This window comes from Xiphophorus maculatus, chromosome 6, assembly GCF_002775205.1.
Source record: "Xiphophorus maculatus strain JP 163 A chromosome 6, X_maculatus-5.0-male, whole genome shotgun sequence".
NCBI classification, from domain to species: domain Eukaryota; kingdom Metazoa; phylum Chordata; class Actinopteri; order Cyprinodontiformes; family Poeciliidae; genus Xiphophorus; species Xiphophorus maculatus.
Window position 1 is genome coordinate 18,887,744 of NC_036448.1, and position 18,486 is coordinate 18,906,229.

General features: G+C 36.4%; 1 protein-coding gene across 5 annotated transcripts in view; it reads right to left on the reverse strand.

Moving 5' to 3' along the window:
- Window positions 1-18,486, reverse strand: part of LOC102227511 (voltage-dependent L-type calcium channel subunit beta-3-like) — a 32,775-nt gene that overhangs the window by 8,990 nt on the left and 5,299 nt on the right. For 3 of the 5 annotated variants that reach the window (XM_023334726.1, XM_023334725.1, XM_023334727.1), the window contains exons 2-4: window positions 2,141-2,206; window positions 1,018-1,140; window positions 618-757 (exon numbers count right to left, since the gene is read on the reverse strand). In XM_023334726.1, the coding sequence (XP_023190494.1) occupies window positions 618-757; window positions 1,018-1,140; window positions 2,141-2,206 (329 nt within the window). Of the gene's footprint in view, window positions 1-617; window positions 758-1,017; window positions 1,141-2,140; window positions 2,207-13,139; window positions 13,777-18,486 lie in introns of those variants that run through there. The other 2 variants (XM_023334731.1, XM_023334730.1) reach the window with 2 other exon arrangements.

Here is an 18,486-nt window from a genome sequence, read left to right on the forward strand (position 1 = left end):
TGTTCACAAAAGAAATGGTAAATAAAAAACACAAAAATCAACCAAAAATAAAATTCAATAATATTTGAATGGCTAGATCCTACGTCTATTTGCTAATATCAGAGATATTACTCTCTCTGTTAAAATTTTGCAAGGTTTACTCAGTAAGAGAAAAGACTGCTAGAAAAATGAACATAATGAGAAGTATAATGACTTAAACTTGTCTAAAGCTGCAAATTCCTCATGAACAACAAATGGCAACGGGACTCAGTTTAAATTTGGTTTCATCTTTCCACTGCTGTGCTGCTGGCTTGTTTTGAGGGATACTTTTCACTGTTAAGATGTGTTATTTTGTAACAGGTTTGCAGATTTTTATCCCCTGTGGTTCTTCTAGGTTGATCCTGGTTATCAATTAAACCAGGAAACTGAGTCTGACTTATTGGATTAAGAATATGCACAATTTTCTTGGTACTATCAAATCTCAAAGACATTTCACAAATATTTTCTAAGATTTGTTTTCCAGGACCCAGTTGAAATGAACTAGTATTGATTTTAAAATTTCTTCTTTAATACATTGGCTTTAGGTTCCTTCCTTAAAAAAATGCAAACTGTTCAATCAAGCAGTATTGTGTGACTACCTGGCCAAGGCCTTGGCAGCTTTTCTGGCTTGGACTTCTCTTCTGATAAGAATGGTTTCCAGGTTAACCGGACTGGGGACGAAGCCCACCACCCCATCCTCCTTCACCGGCCGTCCGATCCACCATTCATTGTTAAATTTCTTCCAATTGCAAAGCAAATCAAACAAGACATTGAACTGTGAATAAAAAACTTTAACACTGATGTTCCCCATAATTATTAACCAGTGTTAATTATAGAAAATGCATCATTACTTGTCATATCTATCAGAATAAATATGGAATAAAGCTTAATAAAACCAAGTTTTTCTAAAGACAACAATATTGTATGCATGTCAGTCTGTGTGGATAATTAAATTTTTTGAGATTCATCAGTACATGTTGGCTTTTTTTCAGTGCATACCTCTTTGACATGCAGGAAGTCTTTGGCCTCAAATGTGACAGCTTGGCCTGGTACAGGGACGTTGTCGTCGTCAGCTGGCATGTAAGAGAAGTTGCAACGTACAGCAAAGGCCACAGGCTTGTACTGAGGGCATAGGACAGGTGCTATAGTTATTTAAAACAAGAAGCCTAAATGTGGAAGAGGTAGAGTACTATAAGTGATGATTTGTAAAAATTAATGGAGGCTAAATTTGATATACGTACTTCAGTTTAACTATCATACATTAGTGAGACAGCAGAGCTAAGGCTAAAGTTGTAAGTAGCATTTGTTATATTCACACTATGACAAATGAGTATGTCTGCTGTGAACAAAAGTGTATTGTGTCTTTATCTTTGCTGTAGGTTAGCCACTGTCACAACATTGCTGACTGAAAAACTTGTTGCTGATGTAATTCTATAGAAGTCAAATGTCAGTAGCATAATGATCAAGCTGCTAATTACTTCACTTTGGACAGATGCGGCTTTAGGGCCAGCAGAGTTACAAGCTGAGGAAATTTTCCATGTTAATTATGCAGCACCGGTGAGAGTACATAAAATCTGTAGAGGAAGATCTGCTTCAATATTCAACAGGACATATCAGCAGGGGTTGCTTAGGGGCCCAGTATATATATATATATATATATATATACAGTATAGATAGATAGATAGATAGATAGATAGATAGATAGATAGATAGATAGATAGATAGATAGATAGATAGATAGATAGATAGATAGATAGATAGATAGATAGATAGATAGATAGATAGATAGATAGATAGATAGATAGATAGATAGATAGATAGATAGATAGATAGATAGATAGATAGATAGATAGATAGATAGATAGATAGATAGATAGATAGATAGATAGATAGATAGATAGATAGATAGATAGATAGAAATGTTACTTTAAGCTCATTGCCTCGTGTTTGTCATTGCAGAATTGTTTGAAATCTGTTAGTTGAAGTACATGAATTGAATTGAATCAGGAATTATGAACGTTCAATATTCCTTTCTGTGATGTAATCTCCTTTTGGACAGTCTTTCTGTACATCTAGTCTGCATGGTAGAAATGAAGGAAATGATGCAACAGCACAACAGTACCTTAGCCTTTTCCAGCTGCACCTGGGCGTTTCTTTCCTCAACGATATCCGAGTCCTGACGCTCTCCCTACAAACAGAATATAATCACAATGTTAAGTGGAAAGTGTGGAGTTACATAAAATTATTTAAAAATATACTGTCATTAAAATACATAAGGACATTTTTGTGCAATGTCTTGTTAATTCTATTATTTTGTGTAGAGTAAGCTACTTTATCTCCAATCAATTAAACTCATCATGCTTAATTTACTTAATAAAATGACACTGAATGCACCTGTTAATGCAAGGCGACGAATAAATAATCAGATAACTTTGTGGCAAGAAATGCAGGTTAATCCCAGAGATGAACTTGGTATTTTGAAATTCCCAAATTAAACAGTAAATAAATCCAAAGTACCAAAACATAATGTAAAAAACATGACATTCAAATTATTAGAAGAAGAAAAAGTATGTCAACACTAAAACTAACAGAATCAAGATCCAAAACACACTGAAGTTACTGATTATGTCAGCATGTGCTCTGGGCAAATCACAATTGAACTCAAATTCAAAAGAAAAATATGACAATTTTTGTCATTATTTGGGGGTTTAAACATTTACTACTGAACTTTGTCCTAATTGGGAGTTTAACATGTGTACAGTCTTTGCAGTAACCGCTGTACACCGTTGCCTAAGTGCTGATTGTTAATGGTATTTCTTTTTACAACACAAAATGTGAAAGACCAATCCTCTATACTAGTTAAAGTCAGTTAATCTTTATAAAATGTTTTAGACTGATTGAATGCTTCACTGATAAACGTTTGACTTAAGAAAGTGTCCTTGAATCACTTTAACATCCTTGGATCAATTTATCTTGAAACCCCTTGTCTTTAATTTTCAGCAAGTGTTGCCACAGATTCCCTGCGCTGGATGCTGGAGTTGCTGTGCCATGTCTCTCAAAGATTAGATTGTCCTCTCAAAGACATGGCAATTAATGGCCTTTGTGTCATAGCCAGGGGGATGGCACAGCCTCTAGTGTGCACTCAAGATATTCACTTATTCCTATTGTCACAAATCACCTCCTCAGTTTCAACAACTTAGTGTGGTGCATTTTAACACAACAGAGAATTTGGCTTCATCACAAATTAAAGCTATTGCCCTATTTAAGACATTAACTGTGAAAACTATGATGTACACAAAGTGAAAATAATTTCTGCCACCTCAGAAAAAATGCACCCCAGATATCACTGCACAGTAGTACAAGTAGTTAAAAAGAGACATCATTAGAAGTTCAGTACACCGTGTTCCAAATTATTATGCAAGTGATATTTTCTCAGATTTTCTTAAATGGTCAATGCAAATGATGGTCAGTATAATTTTCAAGTAATGAACTATTACAGTATAAATCAAATTTTACTGATCAAAGCTCCCCATGAGAACAGTATTTTTTTTCAAAAGTAAAAAAACTCAAAATGCACTGTTCCAAATTATTATGCACAACAGATTTTCTAAACATTTTATAGATTATAAAGAACTGCAAACAGTCATTCTACGAATGTGCAGCATTAAGTAGTCACATGTACTAAAATCAAAAGCTATTTCAATCAAAAACATCTTAACCGACCGAGTTACATGTTAACATAGGACCCCTTCTTTGATATCACAGCACAATTCTTGCATCCATTGAACTTGTGAGTTTGTGGATCAATTCTACTTGAATTTCTTTGCAGGATGTCAGAATATCTTCCCAGAGCTGCTGTTTTGATATGAACTGCATTCCACCCTCAGATCTTCTGCTTGAGGAAACTCCAATGGTTCTCAATACGGTTGAGGTCAGAGGTCAGAGGAGGATGGTGACCACACCTTGAGTTTCTCCCCTTTTATGCCCATAGCAGCCAATGACAAAGTGGTATTCCTTGCAGCATGAGATGGTGCATTGTCATGATGAAGATGATTTTGCTACTGAAGGTACGGCTCTTCTTTGTGAACCATGAAAGAAAGTGATCAGTCAGAAAGTCCATATACTTTGCTGAGGTCATTTTCACACCTTCAGGGACTCTGAAGGGGCCGACCAATGATTCTCTCCTCATGGTTTCAGCCCAAAAAATGATTCCACCACCTCCTTGCTGACGTCACAGCCTGGTTGGAATGTGGTGGCCATTCACCACCAACCCACTACTGCGTCCATCTGGACCATCCAGGGTTGCACAGCAGTCATCAGTGAACAAGTCTCTTTGAAAATTAATCTTCATGTACAGCTGGGCCCACTGCCACCGTTTCTGCTTGTGAGCTCTGGTTAGCGGTGGCCCAATAGTAGCTTCATGCACCGCAAGCCTCTGGAGGATCCTCCACTCTGAGGTTCCAGAGGCACCAGCAGCTTCAAATAACTGTTTGCTGCTTTGTAAGGGCATTTTAACAGCTGCTCTCTTAATCCGATGAATTGTCTAACAGAAACCTTCCTCATTATGCCTTTACTTGTACAAACCCATTTTTGTTCTGAATCAGCCACAAATCTCTTCACAGTACAATGATAACTACACTATCTGATGATTTTTGTCAGCAGAGATCCTTTCTCTTTCCCATATTGCTTGAAACCTGTGGCCTACTGTACTTAATAATGTGGAATATCCTTCTTAAGTAGATTTTCTTTAATTGAGCTCACCAGACAAACTAATCAACCCAGCTCTCTGAAATTAATTATAGTGATTCAAAGAGCCCTGACACACAATACCGTCTATAAATTTAATAGCACAACAAAAAATGTTATCTTTATGACACTAAAATCCAATTTGCATAATAATTTGGAACACGGTGTAGATGCACAAAAGTTGAAAGCAGAAAAATAAACTTTTGCTAACGGTTTATATTTTGAAAATAAATTATATCAAAATGCATTAACATTATTAGAAAGGACACAGAGAGGAAAAGTAAAAAAATTCCCCTGGGACAAAATTATGCCCATTCATGGGTTTTTGTTTATCCATGCCTGGTGTAGACATCTGTTCGCGCAGCACTCGCCTCTTCTGCAAGCCAATGTCACCCAGCCAACAGTGTAAAACAGCCCCACCGAATTAGACCTGTCTTTTTTTCATTTACATGTAGTCGTAGTTAAAAATTATTTGTTCTTTTCATTCACAGGATATAAAACGAGCCTCATCGGAACACAAATTACAATTTTCACCCTTTAGGAGGGCATTAACAGCAGGTGCTGTATGCTAACAAATAATCAAATAATAATATGACAAGCTCCGTACATGCATTACTTTTGGCAGCTTGCTAAGTTGAAACTTCTAAAATGTGTGTGTGTGTTAACAAAATGATAAAGAGGAACTGACTGTCATTTAAGATAAGCCCAATCCAAAGCAAGAGGAAGGAAAATGTGTGTCCCCTGGTAAAGCTTTTCAGAAAAGGGAACATCATCCCAATAGTGGAACAAGGTGATGGTATTTGTTTTGTGCTTCAGGACCTGGATTACTTTCCAAAATTGATGGTCCCTGAATTCTTATCAGCAAGTGTCCGGCCATCAGTTTGGATTACGCAGCAGGACATTGACCTAAAACATATGTGCTAGTCTACTTCTAATTCACTCAAAAGAGAGAATTTAGGGTTTTGAAGTGGATAAAAAAAATTTTTGTGTTTAGTTTAGATTGAGCTACAGTGACATGATCTTTAACAAGTTATTAATGTTCTAAAACTCTCTAAAGTGAATTAGTTAGACCCATTCTGTGTGAAAGAAAGGACCAAATTCCTCTACACCAATAAAACCTACTTTTCCATTTATCATGCAACCATATCTAGGTTTAGAGGGAGTTTTTCACAAACTGTCTTGTTGGTTTGGGTAATTTTTTTCCCTATTAATAAATTAAAGCAACACTTTAAAGCGAAACTTTGCTTTATATTTACTCAGGTTGTTTTTTCTGATATTAAACTTTTATCTGAGACACTTAAGCCGAATAAAAGTGAAAACAGAAAGATCCAATAGCTTTTCAGCACTTTGTAGCAAATGTTTGTATTTAACCAACTATGAAACACAGTGATTGAGGTTTGGTGCTTGGGGCTCTTTTAGTAGCGTTTGGAAGTCAAAACAATTGAAGTGTTATGAAGTAAATTTGGATGCCAATTCAATGCTGAGTCTGGGTCAATACTGAGTAGTTTATTAGGGCAATATTTACCACTACGAGTCAATCTGCAAAAGATGGACTGAACTAAAGAATTAATGACCCAAGAAACCTCCACCATCAAGTTTGGATCTCAGCCAGAGTAATGGTGTGACGAACTTCTAGGAACTATGTGTAAATAAGATTAACACACAAAATGGAGCTCTTAATCTCAGTGTTGTCAAGCTTCTAGTGAAAGAAAACTACTTAAAATTATTGTCCCATATTTGGAGTTTCAAATTATTGAACATTATAGAGTGTATTTCTTTTGTTTGTTTTGTACACCCCTTTCGTATTTTGACACCTGCAAGTTCTATGTTCTTCATTGATCTCCCATCCCAGTCAGTCATATTTTCACCATGATGAAGAACCAGATCATCATAATTATAATACTGTGTTAAGAAAAAGATGAGTCTCTCGTGGGGCTCTTCTCTAAGGTCTCCCAGTAGTCTGTTAAACTTGAGATTAAGCAAGTTTAACAGATGCCAGTGTTTGGACATGGCCTTGAAAAGGCAACAAAAGAAAAAGGAAAAAAAAAGAGACAGCCAACGGATGCTTTAAAGTCATTTGAATTCTGTCTCTCATTCTGTCTACATCTTCTCTGACTTGCTGCTCTTACTGCAGCAAGTCAGCTTTGAGCACCTCTCAGTTTCATCTGACAGGGAGAGAAACCTCTAGAATTATTTTACTGTTGTACACAGAAAATAAGACAACCTCATTTCACATGCAGTTATCTATTGAAGCAACCTGAAACAACAGCAACAAATGCATGACAAAGTATTTGCGGCAATGAAGGCTTAGGCAAAGTAAAGTGAAGGACAAAGATAATGTGAGCAAGTAAAACTGGATTCCATGATGTTCAACCTGAAGGTGACTCATTTTCCATTCAAAAGTGTTTACACAGCTCTTTTGGTGTATGCCAGAGAAGTGCATTAAGAAGGAAGCCTCTCATTGGGAAGATGAAAGTCCCTCATAGGAAATAATCAGAGGTGTCAACTGGCTGACCTGTAGCACTGGCATTCCTTAAGAGGGCGAACTAAAATGTAGAATGGGTCCTTTAAGAAATGCAAACATAAGGGGTATTGCTACATTAAAGATGATAGCAGTGGGTATGCCTTTCCTGGTCAATTTTATAGTTTTCATGAGTATTATTCTCATTAAGACCTAAATGTGTTTACATTTCTAGAAAAACAGTTAGGTTACCAAAAAAACAGCAAAACCAAAATTCTTCTGAGCTTTTGGTTAAATGAAGGTTTGTAGGCAAATTACAATCAATTGTAGAGTTGTCTGTCTACCTAAAGATGGTTTTCTTGTTGCACACTAATTTAACAGATGGGGAGATGTTTCCATAGCAACCATTCAGAGAAATGTGTCACCTAAACACAAACATCGCCCACAGGAAAAGCTAAATCTCCCATTACAACAACTCATCAAAAAAAAAAACTCTTATGAAGAAATTTTAGACCTTTAATTCATACTGCATGCTGTATGGAGTGCGACTTAAAGGATATAAAGTCCCTTTCCAGCTACTGTGTGTTGATACATCAAATGTGTATAAACTGTGTGTTTGTGTGGCTGGTTGTTTGTCCTGTGTGTCTCTCTATGTTGCCCTGTGATGGGCTGGCGACCTGCCCAGGGTATATCCTGCAGTTTGCCCGATGACCACTGGACATGGACACTAGCGCCCCCGTAATCCTGCAAGGATAAGCCGGTACAGATCATGGATGGATGTTTTAAGATCTGCTCTACAGATATTTTCAAAGGAAGCTGATGCATTAACATCCTCTGTTTCCAGATGTTTGTCAATGCTTTTCTATTTTAAAGTCAGTGCAACAGTTTACTAATCTAATTGAGACTAATATAATCCACCAGTTGGAAGTAAGCCCAGATCTCTGTATATTGTTTTCTTTCTGCATCAAAGGGAATATTATCATTTTATCTGATTACAACGGTGCTCTTATTGTCCTCTTATTGTCCATTTGCCAGTCACTAACGTTTGGTGAATTATTCCAAAGACTGAGGATTTCTTTGCCACGCAGTCATTTGGTCATTAACATTTGCGCATTTGCATAATGTGTGTTCTCCAATACACTTTTCTCCGATCCCTGTTTCATCAGCTGCCTTGCATAATTTGTCTGAAGGAGACTGGCTGCGTACCCTCTGCCTGATGCTACTTTGGAGTAGATAAGGCAGCTTTCACATAACATTTTAGATATTCTATTACTCATTTAAACAATTAGCAAACTGGCTTGTACAGCTTGTTTGATATTAGTGCTTTTTATCGTTACTGTTTATGTATGTTTCTTTCAGAAGGAAGTAATATGTAACAGATTCAAAAAGTCAAATTACTAAAATATACTCATGATGTGTAACATTTTAATCAATGCCTAATTGTGTCTTGGTCCTTTCCTTTTGTTCTCCAAACAGGCCTAAACCACCAAGACAAGACTACAGTTAACCACTGATGCGTGCTACCTTAACTACCACCAAGATGTTATCCCTGAAATCCTGTAAGTTGTGAGGTTAGGCCTCTGTATATCTAACTTGATTTCCAACACTTTAAAATTGAGGACAGGGAATTTGGAGACCAAGTCAGCACTTCAAATACCAACGCAAGGTTATAAAACTATTGCAACGTGATTGTTGAGTGCAGAATCATTAACTTTATACATATTACTAAATCTTGTTCAAATGTGTTGAAAATATTCCAACAGTTTTGTTGCATTCTGAAGTAGTTGCATTAACAGTGCACACAGTACCATTGATAGGTTTCCCACCATATTTTTAATGAAATGTATAAAAGTATCAGTGACAATTATAGAAAGGGAATTGACAATATAGAATATGTGGATTGGGATTATTAAACTCCCATTAAATTAATGTAATCTTAAATTTAAGGTATTTGGTGGCATAAAAGCAAATTGGGAAATAATGTTTGAATGGATTTCAACATGAATAAAAAATTCTAAGAATGATTATAGACAACAAACTCTTCTTGATGTTACAAACCAAATATTTAAGATAAAACTTATCTGAATCTATGACCACTCTTCATAAAAGGGACAAGTAGAGTAAGAAAATGCTTGTTTCTATTATACTGTTTTCTTAAAACACCATATATCTGTTCAGATTTAGCCGAAACAATCAATACAGATTCAATAATATAATAGAAAAAAAAATTGTTAATCGCTGCACTAGGATTGCTCCAAACTAGTCACATAATAATCAGCAGTGAATCCCATCAGTAATATTTTCAGTTTTACGCATTCAAAGGTGAGTAAAACATCTGACTAATGAAGTATGAGATAAGGTAATGTTTTCACTGGGTGATTGTTGGTTCTTCTTTTCTGAACAAGCAGCAAATGCTTCTGTAAGTCCACATTTCACCTCCCAAGACCTTGTTAGTCTCTCATGGTTGAAATATCCCTGCTTTGCTTTTACAGCCTCCTGCTTTTATCTGCAGTGACAAAAGTTCAAATCATTACACTTGCTCTTTCTTTTTGCTATTTCAAACAACTCAGCTTTGAGGACAAAATCTTTGCTCTCTGTCTGTAGTATCCCAACAACTAGTAGGTGCCTGATGATGAGATAGTCATTATTAAACACGTTAGTTTTTAACAATGACTATCTCGGTGGTCATTGTTTTTGTTAGTGGTCAGTGGTCATCGTTTTATGCATGATCAGCACAAAATATGGCATAAAAATAAGAAGCAGACCTTGACAATAAGGGATGTGAATGCATGAATAAATATTAAAGTGTATTCATTATACTAGTTTTAAGAAATGTAGCTAAACTCATTAAGAGGATCCGTTACCACTTTTTGTTGCTGTCCTGAGGTTAATCACCCCGATATGTCTTGGTTTCTTATAAAATAATGACTACTGTATGCACATTCTCTTTGCTTTGGAAACATTTTATAGTTTCCAATTTTACTGTTATCATTGCCCAGTTATTCATCAGAAGAAAAAAGCAAAACCAAAGTCATAGCACCAGAGACAGAATAATAATTTAAAAATCTTCTAGGAGAAAGGCTGTGTGTGTCCTAAGCCTTCTCTCTCTTACATTTTCTTCCTATGTCTGTCCGGGTCTCTGTGTAAGGAGATTAAGATAGCATGCGTCAATCTAGGATTTAGGTCCAAAGAGACAAATGCAAATTCCACATTGACTGCCAACCCTGCTTCCTATGACTATGAGCCCACAAGTTCAAGCTCCATCATCACAAACAGACGAAGACTCCATTAACTGTATCAATGTAATTTAATGCTTGACTTTTAGCTCTTTTAATAGATATAGTTCTGGATGTTCCTCAACTCTGTACATGATACAGTGTGTTGCAATATGGCTGGAAGAGTGAGGTCTATTTCTTTGTATGGATATTATTAGGAAAAAAATTGTTATGCTTCTTAGAAATAATTTCCAATTATATTTGAACTACCTGTACTTGAAACTATCTGCAACTCCTCTGTACTTTATAGTCACAAAGTAATGATAACACATTACACACACAACTTGTGTGTGTATATATGTATATATATACAGTACAGACCAAAAGTTTGGACACACCTTTTAATTCAATGAGTTTCCTTTATTTTCATGACTATTGACATTGTAGATTCACACTGAAGGCATCAAAACTATGAATAACACATGTGGAAATATGCACTAAACAAAAAAGTGTAAAACAACTGAAAATACCCCTTATATTCTAGTTTCTTCAAAGTAGCAACCTTTTGCTGTGATTACTGCTTTGCACACACTCTGCATTTTCTTGATGAGCTTCAAGAGGTGGTCACCTGAAATGGTTTTCACTTCATAGGTGTGCCCTGTCAGGTTAATAAGTGAGATTTCTTGCCTTATAAATAGTCATGAAAATAAAGAAAACCCATTGAATTAGAAGGTGTGTCCAAACTTTTGGTCTGTACTGTATACATACTGGAAAGTAACTGAAAACAGGTCTAACTACAGATAATGAAACCTAACAGACAGCTCTAAAGTCTTATTGCTCTACTTCATGCTTGGGAGTAGAACAGATAGTGTAATACCCCAGTAACAACTACTAAGAGGCTTTTCCTATTCTAAGTAACAAGCAGTGGGCCAAACCTGCTGCAATCCAAAACAATAGGTCATCCAGAGACAGATTTTTTTATTTATTTATTTTCTACCTTTTTTTGTTTGTTAAACTTGAAGTTAAACTCAAAAAATTAATGTCTAAGGCTAAACAATATGAAGAAGTAAAAGGTTGAGGAAAAGTCACTTCAACAACAGAGAGAGACTTTGAAAACAGTGTTTGGGCTGGGTTCAGTGGACAGTAAGATCATTATAAATCAGCTTACTGAGTAAATAAATCAAATGAAAAAATCCTGTTTTGTTGTTTGCCGTTTCACAGAACGCATTTACACTTTCCTGTCTCCTTCATTAACGGACAGCAGGTTCTGCAATATCCAATGTTTTGAGTTTGGTAAAATATAAATACATACATTGGATAAAGTTAGTGACATACAGTGAACACATCTTGATTACACTTCAGATTTGCATTTGCCATACAAATACATATCTGAAAAGGGTTGTGTTAGCACTGGGTTCACTTGAGTCAATAATTTGTAGGACAACCTTTCCCTCCAATTACATGTGCAGATATTTTGTCTCTACCAATTTTGCACATTTAGAGGCAAAATTGTTGCCCATTATCTAATCAGAAATGCCTAAGCTATGTCATATTGGATAAAGAGCATCTCTGAACATCAGTTTTAAAGTCTTGCTACGAATTCTTAACTGGATTTAGGCCTGGAGTTTGACTGGACCATTCTAAAGTGTACGTTTTTATCTGAGTCATTTCATTGCAGCTCTGGGTGAATGTTCAGGGTTGTTTTACTTCTGCAAGTTAAACCTCCATATAGTGGATGTCTATAGCTCCTCCAGTGCTACCTTGAGCTTGTTGGCTGGTAAATAAAAAAAATACTCTCCTTGTCAGTTTCTTCAGAACTAGGAGTTCTGAAGTTTTTCATCTTCATAATGCAATTTATTTTATAATGTAGAAACCTCTTAAGCAATTAGAGACAGTTTTTTTTATATTGGACTCACTAACCAATGATTCTGAAGCCAATTGGTTGAGCTGCATTTCATTTAGGCCTATTAGAGGAAATGTGACTGTTTTTAAAGTTATTTGCAAAAAAGTAAATAAATAAACAAAAACCATAAAATATTGTTCTTCCACTATATAATTAGGAACTACTTTGTGTTGGTCAATTGCAGAAAAGCCAGATCAATTACAATAAAGATTAGGGTGGTATCTATTAACGCAAATGAGTTTGTCTTTATAAAATTATCATAATTAAAAAAACAGATACTGTTACAGCTTCAAACAACAGAACTGACCAAACTTTCCTTTCAGAAAAGTTTGATCAGTTTAACTCTCAAAAAGTCCCTATTTCCAGTTGTGATTTTTGCCCTGTTTTGTTGTTCCTTAATCCATTTGCTGCTTCTTTAATGCTGGAGCAAATGGGAATTCACAGTCAGCCACTGGCAATTCCCACAATATGAGAGAGAAAAATCAAGGAAAGAGATTTAATCCCTCTGATCCTCAGACTATTAGTTATGCAACTCTCTGAAGTCTGTCATTCAGCAGGACACATGGTATGATACAAGCATGTGGAAACGCAACTCTCTGCCCCTGCAGCGCTGTGGCTGTTATAGTGAGTGCAATGAAGTGGAAAGGCCTAGCAGACGGGATTAACGCCCAGTGCAACAGATGGTGCCTTTTTTACGCTTCCTGTTCAGCACACACTCGCAGATACACACTTGCAGATACAGGTAAAAAATAAAAATAAAAAAAGAAGCAAAGCAAGAGAATCCTGGGAATTTTACCTTCTTTTTGGGCGGCATCGTTGAATAAAAGTGTCCACCTGCGTTATCCTAACAACCTGACTTCACCGTTCACCTGGCTCCAGTGAGTGATACATGAAGCATGCCATGAGAATGCGCTTACTTCCGTTTATAATGTGTCACATGGATCGATCTCTGCGCAAAGAAAAGTCCGCTCTTTGCGCGCTATTTTTAGCGTAAAATTTCCCAAACGAATCGCGACGCGCAGGAGAGCACTGGAGACGAGTTTGGAAGCTGCGCCGTGTTGAGTTGAGGATAGTTACCCTTTCCAGAGTCCTCTGGGTATTAAAGGCTTATTTCTCAGTGTGGCATCTGTTGCGCCGCACACCGTTCACTCTGACCTCAGGCTCCCGACCACGTCAAAGTTGTCCCAACCTGCCTGTTCGCTCCATACATCCAGAAATATTTCAAGGTGAGAAACGTCTCATTTGTGCAGCAGATTTCATCCTCGGCAAGTGTGACGCTTGATGAATGTGTTTGTGCATCCCGTGCGACTTCCTGGGGTCTGGCTGCACAAATGAGAATATTTTTGGCCCGGCTTCAGGGGAGAGAGATGGAATTAGAAATCAGGCAATAGATAATGCCTTTGTGCGCCCTGTTTACAGCTCAGGACACAGACAAACCCAGCATTCCTCATCCGGAAGGAGTAATCATGAGATTTTCTCACCACTAACACTGTGTTCAGCTGCACGCGCACCCACACGCACACAGAATGATTGTTATATGATGAGGTTATCCCTTCATTGCGCGTGGACTGCATATGGCCGGACATCACTGCAGAATCCCGACAGAAGGACGACTGGTGGCGGTTCTTGCATGAGTGGCGCACTGGGCTAGACCCTTTCAAGAGCCAAACGAGCCTCAAATTATAATGTAAATGAGTAATTAAGCACATGCTTAAATATGAAATAATCTAATTTACATTATAGATTCCAGCACTGAATGAATTGTTTCTTTTAAATTGTTCAAATGTTTAATTTTTAAAAATAAATATGGGAAAAATTGTTTGATTCTAATGTATGTCAGCAGGATATATAATTATTTAGGCGCTTCATTATTTAGCAGCACTTCAAGAGTTTATTTTCATCAGTCAGCCTTTGTCAGTAGATGAGTTGAAGGTTCACTCATCAGATCTTATTTTCTGAATTATTGTGGCATCTTAAATAATCATGATGGGCCAAAGCATAGAAAATATGAAACAATTTTAAAAACTGCAAAATACTATGTGTGTCAGAAATTGTGATTTAAGTTAATGATTTCCACAATTAAGTAGGCATTTATTTGTGTATTCAATCATTTTTGGGACTCATTTAAATAATCAACTATGAAACAAGTATTTATAGATTCATATTTGTACTTATTTAATGCATTTAAAACAGTTTTTATACGCTATCATATGTCTAAAAACATACTAAAGATTTTATTCATTAGAATGTTGCACTGTTGGTCCTGAATAACACCCTCGTCCTGCACTCAGTACACAATATTGAATTCACAAAATGAAATGTTTACTGTATTTTAGATTATTAAAAAAAATCTTCCTTGTGCCTTTTTTAATTTAATAAAACAAAGTGTGATTTTTAAAGAATATGTATTCAGAGCATTCAAATTGGTTCTTAATATTTATGCCGTCCTAATATAAAGTTTTTTGGGGTTTTTTATACCAAAATAGTAATTAAAACCCTAAAAGACTGTATCCAAGCATTGTGTTACATTTTATTCATTTGTTTCTTCATTTTCACTTTTCTAAATCAAATGTTTTGGCTGCTACATTCACCACTCTTCTAAAGTAGGTGATGCAGCAAGACCCATTGGTCACTGCAGCTGGTTCCTATCCACAACTGTGCAGGGTACATCAGCAGATGGGTGATGCAGTGGGGTACTAAAGTCCTCTCGGAGAGCTCTGGGAGGGGAGAAACACAGATGAGAGGTTACATAATTGAAAATGGAAAAGAAAGCTCCATGTCTGTTGTCAGCTTGGCCCAAGCCTGTGACCTCTGGGTCAGACATAAATGTCTGCCTAAAATACTAAAGCACAAAAATCTTTGTACTCACAGACACAGGGAGTGTATGTGATCTGAATCCACATATTTCCACAGTTTTTATAGCAATTTGACAATTTTAGACCTCCTCTCTCTTTTTTTAAAAACCTACTTCTGTTAATTTTATTAGCCAGCAGGACTCATCATTTACATTAATGTTAAGAAGACTCTGAACCAGATGTTCTTATATTCTTGGGACCCCCTGTCTGTCCCTGGTAGTCTGGTTTCTAATCCTGTCATTATCTTCTCCTTGGCCTTCAAATCTCCTCTTATAAATAGTGATACCAAAACAAACAGAATCACACACATAAAGCACAACTTTAAAGCAGTTCCCCCTAAGCTGTTTCACATTCTGTCATTTTACAGCCACAAACCAAAATGTGTTTTCTGTTCATTTTATGATGGACCCAAAGTTAAATTTAATTGTAAAGAGAATAATCTTTAAAACCTTTGTAAAGTACACTATGAGTATGACCTGCATTTGTTTTAGGGTTCCACAATGATGTTCTCAAAACATCATTGTAAAGGAATATAATTATATTTCAGAATAAATATGGGTATTCTGTAAAGAGCTTCAAAGATCTAGTTTAGATCAAATCATTCATATGTGTTTAAGTAGCAAATTCATAATCCACACCTAAAATCTGTAGTAATACATGAAAATCGATTTAAGCCAATCTTAAAGAGCTGGAGCTAGTGAGTAAGCTTTGCATTTCCATTTTTTCGAGCACTTCATTATCACTTTATATAAATAAACACGCTGCTTTGAATTTTGCATTCAAGAGAATTATATTTCCTTGTATGCAATTCTTTTGTCTTAAGGTTACAAATAAGGTTTTATATCCACCATGAAAAAAACAATCCAGGCTGGTTTAGAGTCAGTTGTGTTTCAACTTTGGTTTGGCAAGCCAGTGCCAGACCAGTTCTAGCTCCAGTTGTAAAAATAGATTTTGGAGATAGTAATATTATTAAGCAGCCAAAACACACAAGACAGGGACTGTTGTATGTGGGCTGATTCTGATGTGTCTTTTCCCACAGTGACTGCTTTGATGGGTTTGTACAAATAGTTTGCTAAAATTCATTGATTCTTTTGGAATAACATTTATGATAACACATTTTTGGCCTAAATAATGTGTTTTACTGTTTAAATATTTTAAATCAATCCCAATTTTCTCTTTACTACATTTTTATACACTCATAAAGTTGTGATTTTCAGGAGTCTTTCGGGGGATTTTCTTTTGGCTTTGGCTGCTTCAGTTTCACTGCCACATATGTACCTGACCACTAAAGCATAATGTGTAGTCTAGCTCAGATAAAGTTTCCAGGTTTTTACCAAGTAAATGTTGGTATTTTTTTTCTAGACAAATTACTTTAGAATCTTTAAAAACACTATGAATTTATAAGGGAAAAAAGGCAAGGGGAACTGAATGTTCTATCGACTGCCTTTTCTCTGGTAACATATTGAGAAGTTCTTCCAAGTCACCTGAAAGAGCTTAATAGGCTCAAAAGATATGCAACATTCATTAAATTTCTGCATACATCTCCTCAGAGCCCACTACTGTCAACCCACGGCTTATCCACTCTATCACACGTGTTCATGTGCACAAGTCCGCTCACACATTCATAAACAAGCCTCCGTCACTAAGCCTCTTACAATCAGTGTGCTTGTATGTGAGTGTGTGTTGTTATTTGAGGCCAGAAATGCATGATTGGGCTTCTGGGCCAGAAATGGATGGCACGCACAATTACCGGCAAAGCTCCAGATCCTAACCTCTTACTCAGTCCTCCACTTTGTCCACACAGCTCACTAACGTACATCTGCTTCCAGTCTAAAAACAGAATCCTGACTCCATTATTATAAGCAAGGAAGCCGAAATGCCGTGCTCAGTTTGCCATTTTAAACTGTGGCAATTAAGTTACACCCATTTTCCCTGATTTGAGATGAATCATTGTCTTCCACAATCTGGCTCTCTAATGCAGCTGTAGGTTATGTTTGCCTTGGTAGGAGGATGTGATGCACGGAGCAGAGGAAAGATAATAGCTAGTTGGTTGATCACCATCTGTTTCATCTGACTTTATCTCATCAAAGCAACACACGCTGAAAATGTTCTCATCATTGGGATACAAGATTGTGTAGAACTTTACAATTTCACAATTGTTTCAGCTGAAGAGGAGCCACTTCCACCGAATCATCTGGGCCGTACCTATCGGCATCATTTGCTACAACTTATCTATCAACTGTAGCTCCACCAATAACGGAGAACGTTTTTGGATTTTGTATCTGCTGACAGAAATGAAGATGATGGGTTCGTGTGCTTTCCAGGTTTTGTCATTGTTTCAAAACTTCTCTTCAAACTTCAAACTCACAAACAGCTGTTCTGTCGAATCTGCTACTGAGGCAGAGTGACACAGCATCTGGCATTCTCGGTACATATTTACTTTCTGGAAAGCTGTCTATTATGAAATCTGTCCTCTTCAGGTAAGGTAATTGTCACTGATAATAACTTATCCAACTTTATGCTGGAGTATTTGGGTCATGCATCAGAAATACATATAAAGAAGACTAGCAAGGCCACATCTAAATGGCTGAATATGCTCTGGAGTGGCCTAGTCAATGTCTGGACATAAATCTAATGAAGAGATTGTGGCAACAGGTCAACAGGCCATTTAGGCTTGAAAAAACTCCAATTGTGGCCAAATTAAACAAAAATCTGCAATGAGTGGAGCCCATTTCTTTCACTCTGATGTTAAAGACCAATTTCTCAGTTACTCCAAACACCTTCTGACAGTTTCTACCAAGAGTTATTATATTTTACATACTTTGTAATTACTCAGCCAGTTTAGTTTGGTCAGCTTTTTTCCTTTTATTTTATTGAAAGGATAAAAGTTAATTTTTTATTACGCAACTAGAAAAACAAAAAGCAGCAGGATTTGTATGTAGTTTGTTTAACAACAGTCTTTTGAAAATAACCTTCAAAAATATGGACGTGCAAAAATGTGTTTTTGAGACTGAATTTGTCTTAAGACAGTAAAAGTCTGTCCCTCTCTGGTGTCATCTACTGCAGTTAAGATGTCAACAACTTGCAGTCTTTTTCCAGACGCTAAGGTAAAATTATCTGAACTATCCCTTTTAATCATGTTTGGTTGTACAACTGTTCAACACAAAACTGCTGAGGAGCAAAAAATACCTTCCAAAATGGTAAATTACAAAGTAGTATGTGAACAGAAAAATAATCTCCTTGTAAAAACTGTAATAACCCCCTTTTGACCAGATAACACTAACAGCA